We start from the raw sequence: 8,224 nt of genomic DNA on the forward strand, positions 1-8,224 counted from the left end.
CATGTGTGTGTGTGTGTGTGTTAAATATTATAATACAAATATTTTTATATATATATTAGGGCTGGGCACGTTAACACAGCAAACTATTAACGGCGTTAATTATCTGATCGTGTATATGTGTAGTTTATTGTTTGTTGATCGCTGTTGATCCGTCTGCAGGTCAACAGAACCAACCTCAGAGCCTGATGGCCGACTACAGTAAGGCCTGGGAGGACTACTACAAGAAGCAGAGTACGTGTGTCTGTCCTGTGTCCTCGTGTCCTGTGTCCTCGTGTCCTGGGTCCTCGTGTCCTGGGTCCTCGTGTCCTGGGTCCTCGTGTCCTGGGTCCTCATGTCCTGTGTCCTCATGTCCTGGGTCCTCGTGTCCTGGGTCCTCGTGTCCTGGGTCCTCGTGTCCTGGGTCCTCATGTCCTGGGTCCTCATGTCCTGTGTCCTCATGTCCTGTGTCCTCATGTCCTCGTGTCCTGTGTCCTCGTGTCCTGTGTCCTCGTGTCCTGTGTCCTCGTGTCCTGTGTCCTCGTGTCCTGGGTCCTCGTGTCCTGTGTCCTCGTGTCCTGTGTCCTCGTGTCCTCGTGTCCTGTGTCCTCGTGTCCTGGGTCCTCGTGTCCTGGGTCCTCATGTCCTCATGTCCTGTGTCCTCGTGTCCTGTGTCCTCGTGTCCTGGGTCCTCGTGTCCTGTGTCCTCGTGTCCTCGTGTCCTGGGTCCTCGTGTCCTGGGTCCTCGTGTCCTGTGTCCTCATGTCCTGTGTCCTGGGTCCTCATGTCCTGGGTCCTCATGTCCTGGGTCCTCGTGTCCTGGGTCCTCGTGTCCTGGGTCCTGGGTCCTCATGTCCTGGGTCCTCGTGTCCTGGGTCCTCGTGTCCTGGGTCCTCGTGTCCTGGGTCCTCGTGTCCTGGGTCCTGGGTCCTCATGTCCTGGGTCCTGGGTCCTCATGTCCTGTGTCCTCATGTCCTCATGTCCTGGGTCCTCATGTCCTGTGTCCTCATGTCCTGTGTCCTCATGTCCTGGGTCCTCATGTCCTGTGTCCTCATGTCCTGGGTCCTCATGTCCTGGGTCCTCATGTCCTGTGTCCTCATGTCCTGGGTCCTCATGTCCTGGGTCCTGGGTCCTGGGTCCTCATGTCCTGTGTCCTCATGTCCTGTGTCCTCATGTCCTGGGTCCTCATGTCCTGGGTCCTCATGTCCTGTGTCCTCATGTCCTGGGTCCTCATGTCCTGGGTCCTGGGTCCTCATGTCCTGGGTCCTCATGTCCTGGGTCCTCATGTCCTGTGTCCTCATGTCCTGGGTCCTGGGTCCTCATGTCCTGGGTCCTCATGTCCTGGGTCCTGGGTCCTCATGTCCTGTGTCCTCATGTCCTGGGTCCTGGGTCCTCATGTCCTGGGTCCTCATGTCCTGTGTCCTCATGTCCTGGGTCCTCATGTCCTGGGTCCTCATGTCCTGGGTCCTGGGTCCTCATGTCCTGGGTCCTCATGTCCTGTGTCCTCATGTCCTGGGTCCTCATGTCCTGTGTCCTCATGTCCTGGGTCCTCATGTCCTGTGTCCTCATGTCCTCATGTCCTGTGTCCTCATGTCCTGGGTCCTCATGTCCTGGGTCCTCATGTCCTGGGTCCTCATGTCCTGGGTCCTGGGTCCTCATGTCCTGGGTCCTCATGTCCTGGGTCCTGGGTCCTCATGTCCTGTGTCCTCATGTCCTGGGTCCTGGGTCCTCATGTCCTGGGTCCTCATGTCCTGGGTCCTGGGTCCTCATGTCCTGGGTCCTCATGTCCTGGGTCCTGGGTCCTCATGTCCTGGGTCCTCATGTCCTGGGTCCTCATGTCCTGGGTCCTGGGTCCTCATGTCCTGGGTCCTCATGTCCTGTGTCCTCATGTCCTGGGTCCTGGGTCCTCATGTCCTGTGTCCTCATGTCCTGGGTCCTGGGTCCTCATGTCCTGGGTCCTCATGTCCTGTGTCCTCATGTCCTGGGTCCTCATGTCCTGGGTCCTCATGTCCTGGGTCCTCATGTCCTGAGTCCTCATGTCCTGGGTCCTCATGTCCTGGGTCCTCATGTCCTGGGTCCTGGGTCCTCATGTCCTGGGTCCTCATGTCCTGTGTCCTCATGTCCTGGGTCCTCATGTCCTGTGTCCTCATGTCCTGGGTCCTCATGTCCTGGGTCCTCATGTCCTGGGTCCTGGGTCCTCATGTCCTGGGTCCTCATGTCCTGGGTCCTCATGTCCTGGGTCCTCATGTCCTGGGTCCTGGGTCCTCATGTCCTGGGTCCTCATGTCCTGGGTCCTGGGTCCTCATGTCCTGTGTCCTCATGTCCTGGGTCCTGGGTCCTCATGTCCTGGGTCCTCATGTCCTGTGTCCTCATGTCCTGGGTCCTCATGTCCTGGGTCCTCATGTCCTGGGTCCTCATGTCCTGGGTCCTGGGTCCTCATGTCCTGGGTCCTCATGTCCTGGGTCCTCATGTCCTGGGTCCTCATGTCCTGGGTCCTCATGTCCTCATGTCCTGGGTCCTCATGTCCTGGGTCCTCATGTCCTGTGTCCTCATGTCCTGGGTCCTCATGTCCTGGGTCCTCATGTCCTGGGTCCTCATGTCCTGGGTCCTCATGTCCTGGGTCCTCATGTCCTCATGTCCTGGGTCCTCATGTCCTGGGTCCTCATGTCCTGTGTCCTCATGTCCTGGGTCCTCATGTCCTGGGTCCTCATGTCCTGGGTCCTGGGTCCTCATGTCCTGGGTCCTCATGTCCTGGGTCCTCATGTCCTCATGTCCTGGGTCCTCATGTCCTGGGTCCTCATGTCCTGTGTCCTCATGTCCTGGGTCCTCATGTCCTGGGTCCTCATGTCCTGGGTCCTGGGTCCTCATGTCCTGGGTCCTCATGTCCTGGGTCCTCATGTCCTCATGTCCTGGGTCCTCATGTCCTGTGTCCTCATGTCCTGTGTCCTCATGTCCTGGGTCCTCATGTCCTGGGTCCTCATGTCCTGGGTCCTCATGTCCTGGGTCCTCATGTCCTGGGTCCTGGGTCCTCATGTCCTGTGTCCTCTGTCTCCAGGTCAGTCGTCTCAGAGCTCGGTTCCAGACTACACTGCAGCGTTAGCAGAATACTACAGACAGCAGCAGCCCTACCTGTGGAACGCCGCCCAGATACAGGTAACACACGGAACACCTGTTCTACACCTGTTCTACACCTGTTCTTCACCTCCACTTCACCTGTTCTTCACCTCCACTTCACCTGTTCTTTACCTCTACTTCACCTGTTCTTCACCTCTACTTCACCTGTTCTTCACCTCTACTTCACCTGTTCTTCACCTCTACTTCACCTGTTCTTCACCTCCACTTCACCTGTTCTTCACCTCCACTTCACCTGTTCTTTACCTCTACTTCACCTGTTCTTTACCTCTACTTCACCTGTTCTTCACCTCTACTTCACCTGTTCTTCACCTCTACTTCACCTGTTCTTCACCTCCACTTCACCTGTTCTTCACCTCCACTTCACCTGTTCTTTACCTCTACTTCACCTGTTCTTTACCTCTACTTCACCTGTTCTTCACCTCTACTTCACCTGTTCTTTACCTCCACTTCACCTGTTCTTCACCTCCACTTCACCTGTTCTTTACCTCTACTTCACCTGTTCTTTACCTCTACTTCACCTGTTCTTCACCTCTACTTCACCTGTTCTTCACCTCTACTTCACCTGTTCTTCACCTCTACTTCACCTGTTCTTCACCTGGTACATGTTCTGATCTTTTACTTAATTTATATATATATATATATAATCCATTGAAAATTGTGTGTAATGTTTGTCACTGCATTTCATTGAAATGTGTAAACACAGATAATCGATAAGTTCAGTGATTGAATGTTGTGTGAATGTCTTTGTTCAAAAAGTATAATGACGTTTTCTTTATGATCCACACGACACGTTTAATCTGTCATTCGACTCGTCGGCTGCCACGTCGTCTAAACAGAGCGAGGAAGAGCAATGATGTCATTTCCTGTCTCTTCAGGATCACTAGAGGCTCCCGGGACGGTCTTCCACGGCAACCACCGGGGTTCCCTCGCACCGCTCTGCCGCTTCCTCCTTTTGTAGAGAAAACTAAGGATTAACTGAAAAAAATCACGAACTCTTTTCTTTTCTGTTTTTTTAACTTTACAAAGTCCATATTTTGTCGGGCAGATTTTTTTGGACTAGCCTCTGGTCTCGCTCCACAAGTGTAGACCTGGTTTTTCTTTTTGTTTTATTTTTTATCAAACTTGAACTTAAAGATGTATCAGTGTGGCTTTGAACAAAAAAGAAATCCAGTATAATCTATATTTTGTCTAGTTTTATTTTCCAATAAGAAAACGGTATAAGGCTTAGCAGTCTTGAGTAAGAAAATCAGATATTATTATTATGTTTTTTGTTTATGATAATGTTTTAAAGCATGCGTCAGATTGTGTGTGGACTCAGTTATTTTTTTTATTTTATTTTTTTGGCATAGAAATATTTTAATAGCGTCAGATGGAAATTTAATGTTTTACCGTCAGAGACAAAAAACTGTTTTTGTACTAAATTCGTGCTCGCTGGGTCCGTTTGTTCTCGGTCTAATTTTACCTGTTCAGTCGCCATCTTGTTTTCCTTTGGTTTGATGATAGTTCTTATACTGTATCTCTAGAGTGACTCTTTAGTTTTTATGATGTACTGACGAATAAATAAGGATTTATATTGCGTTGTCTAAAGCCAGATCTCTCTGTGGTCGAACAGTTTGTCCTCCACGGGATTCAAACCTCCGGCCCACGCCACGTTGCTCAGCTCATTACTAAAAGGGGGGTAAATTACTATTTTCTTACAAAGTGAAACTTTATTGTTGTCGTTGTAACTTTAGTTCTGCGTTTCTACTTTTGCCGATTTGTTTGTAGAAGAAGAGTTTGGAGCGGATCAATGAAGTTATCGACTCTAGCGATGTGTTGGCTAAACTGGCGCGTTAGCTAAACGCGCACGTTAGCAAAAAGATGTGTGTTACCTCAACTGTGTGCTAGCGGAGCGAATGTGGTGAATGTTTATTAGCTGGAGATGTTGTCGTCTGAACGATACGCGTTTGTGTTGGCCGTTTGCGTTAGCCGTTTGCGTTAGCTTAATGAACTGAGTTAGCTTTTACTGAACATGCGCGTTACACTTTTTCTTTTTGATATTGTGAATTTCTCCCATTTGAAAAAATTATAAATATAACTTTCAGCAGAACAGTGAAAGAAATGTCTCCAAAGAAGCATCGAAATAATTCCCAATACAAAGGAATAGAATCCACGCTCATTTTAGCCGCTAACAAACTGCCATCTGCTAAAACTACCCAGCTAGCGAAGGGAGCTGTTTTTCGCTCAGCTTCAGTAACGTGTCCAAGTTCCCAGATTCTTCCAACGTGAATGTAGCAATCGAATGCTTGTTTGCGTTAGCCGTTTGCGTTAGTTTAGCCGCATGACTCATCTTTCACTGAACGTGTGTTACACGTTTTTGTTGTTAAATTAAAGTGGAGGCTGTTTCTGGCAATAAGATCTAAATCAAATTCAGAAAACAATCGTTTTCAAACAACAAATAGCTCCTTTAGGCTTCATGTTATCTTTTGTAACTACCCGGCTAGCAAAGGGAGCCACGAATTTCGGTAACGTGTCCCAAGTTCCCAAATTACACCATTAGCATTAGCCGAATATTCGTTAGCTCAGCTGAGCTCGGTGGACTTGTAGCTCATCTTGCGTTAGCTGCTGTGTGTTTAAGGCTAGATTCCATTTCTCGAACATTCACGATTGTCATTTTGAAAACGTTTTAAATGCATTAATAAACATATATGTTTTTTTTTCTTCTTTTCAATTCGAACCCGCGTACCAGTAGAATATCTGATCTCCCGTTAGCATTTCTAATCTACCCGTTAGCTCGTTTAACGCACATGGTTTTGAATTTTCACTTTATATTTTCGCCTTCCTTTCCATAAATCCAGAAAGACGCTTGTGTTCCTTCGTTGAGGCGATTCCGGCCGTGTGTGTGTGTGTGTGTGTGTGTGTGTGTGTGTGTTTGTGTTTGTGTTTGTTTTTGTGCGTTAGCTGGGCGTTGTGCGTTGGCGGTTAGCTCGCCGTGTGTCGGACCACAGAGAGGTTTGTCTTGCTTTGAGAGATCTGGCGTCTGTTGAGCTGAATATTGAATCAGTGGTTCTGCTTCTTGTATGTGTGATGATGACGATGATGATAATAATAATAATGACGACGATAATAATGAGTTCTCCTGTACAGGGGTCTATTTAAATCTCTTTATCCAGTTTTGAGTATTCAGTTTGTCGATAAGATAATATGGTTTGTGTAAATTTCCACTTCCTGGCGGGTGCGCTCCAGTTAAAATGTACTTTGTTCTCCTGTTAAAATGATTTTGTTTAATTCACATGTTGTCTAACAAAGCAAAGAGAAGCTGAGTGTTATTTCCTCAAGACTGCTAGGCTACCTGTCTCTCTCTCTTCTGTCTGTCTTCGTCTGCCGGGCGTCGGCACGTTCAATAAGTCGTTGGGATTCGTGATGATGATGATTACGTCTGTAACCGGATCGCGTGATCGAATCCCGCGGCTCGTTTGCGTGGCGGCTCCTAGACGAGGGCGGCCGTAGTGAGCGGGTTCGACTCCCCGAAACATAACTGAAGGAGTGGCGGAGTGGACGGCGGCTCGGCGCCCCCCGCCGGGTCTGAACCGGCAACCCGCCGGGACGCGGCGCCCCCCTCCACTCCGCTAGCTCCCGCTAGTCCCGAGCCCTGAACGGGGACGGGAGCCCTTTTGGTTTCTGTTTTCTAACTGTAACCTGCAGATTTTTCTATTAGATTCTATCGACCGATCAGAGTTGTGTATGAACCCGAGCCCCGAGACTGTCGGTGGCCGAGGAAGAGGAAGATGATGAAGATGTTGATGATTAACATGAGGGCTAATAAACGGGCTCATTCTTTCTGACTGGCTGTGTTTTTATCCGCTTCACGGGAGTCGAGATGAACTGAGATCACATGACGCGTACATTAGTTTTTACCCAACGACTTCTGTTCACGGACGTCTCAAGTTATCTTCGTTTAGTTATTTTAAGGACGAGATGAATCTAGAAGTCAGTAAAACAGATTCTAGATGAAATAAATCAGACTTTAGTTTGATTAAACCAGACTTTAGTTTGATTAAACTAGACTTTAACTGGAATAAATCAGACTTTAGTTTGATTAAACCAGACTTTAGTTTGATTAAACCAGACTTTAGTTTGATTAAAACAGACTTTAGTTTGATTAAAACAGACTTTAGTTTGATTAAGCCAGACTTTAGCTGGATTAAATCAGATTTTAGTTTAAGGCAGACTTTAGTTTGATTAAACTGTATTTTAACTGGAATAAGTCAGATTTTAGTTTGATTAAGCCGGACTTTAGCTGGATTAAGTCAGATGTATGGTTGCTTAATTCAGACTTCTGTTCTGTCTAAAGGTGTTCATGTATAAAGTGTATATTCATTCATTCATGTCTGGTTTGTTTAATCTGAACAGCCAGCCTAGAAGTCCTCTCTTTATGCTAAGCTATGCTAGCCATGTTCCCATAAATGTCACTCTGACTTCAATTATCTTTCCAGAGACGTTTGACTGACGTCTTAATACTTTGTTTATTTAAATTGAATTCAAGCTCCCGATGAAATGTGACTCACTCCTTCATGTCTCTTGTCATGGGGTCACTGCCCGCCAGGAGACGAGCAAACAACCTCTAATACCAGGTCACCAAACATCTGGTCCACATTTACAAAATCATGAATATGGATTACAGCTTTTAATAGACGATGGATAATTGTCGTCTTTTTCAATAAAACTTTGTTGAACGATGAGAACAAACAGGGATCTGATCCTATAGAATACTGGAGCAGGAAGTCACTAATGACTCCTCACTTCTGTGGTGAATAAAATACACCAAGACTATTCCCCATGTAGCCATTGAGGTGTGTGTGTGTGTGTGTGTGTGTGTGTGTGTGTGTGTGTGTGTGTGTGTGTGTGTGTGTGTGTGTGTGTGTGAGTGAGTGAGAGAGTGAGAGAGAGACACACAGCATCTCTTCATGTCCTGAAATGAAAAGTGGGATTTATCATTTATTCATGTTCCCAGAGCGGAGACAGATGGTCTGACGGACGGTGTGATGTCATCTGTCATTAAGACATTACTGTAATCACACACTCTCTCACTCACTCACACACACACTCTGACAGACCTCCAGGGATCAATGAA

At 47.7% G+C, this 8,224-nt stretch overlaps 1 protein-coding gene across 1 annotated transcript in view; it reads left to right on the plus strand.

Moving 5' to 3' along the window:
* LOC306738538 (far upstream element-binding protein 3-like) overlaps positions 1–6,936 on the plus strand; it is a gene marked incomplete at its 5' end in the record, with an annotated part of 7,662 nt that extends 726 nt beyond the window's left edge. The window contains 3 exons of the mRNA XM_079220404.1: positions 160–231; positions 3,032–3,129; positions 3,987–6,936. Coding sequence (XP_079076530.1) covers positions 160–231; positions 3,032–3,129; positions 3,987–3,995 — 179 coding nt within the window. The remainder of the gene's footprint in view (positions 1–159; positions 232–3,031; positions 3,130–3,986) is intronic.
* Positions 6,937–8,224: the final 1,288 nt, after the last annotated feature.

Source organism: Taurulus bubalis, assembly GCF_910589615.1.
Source record: "Taurulus bubalis genome assembly, contig: SUPER_6_unloc_5, whole genome shotgun sequence".
Taxonomy (NCBI): domain Eukaryota; kingdom Metazoa; phylum Chordata; class Actinopteri; order Perciformes; family Cottidae; genus Taurulus; species Taurulus bubalis.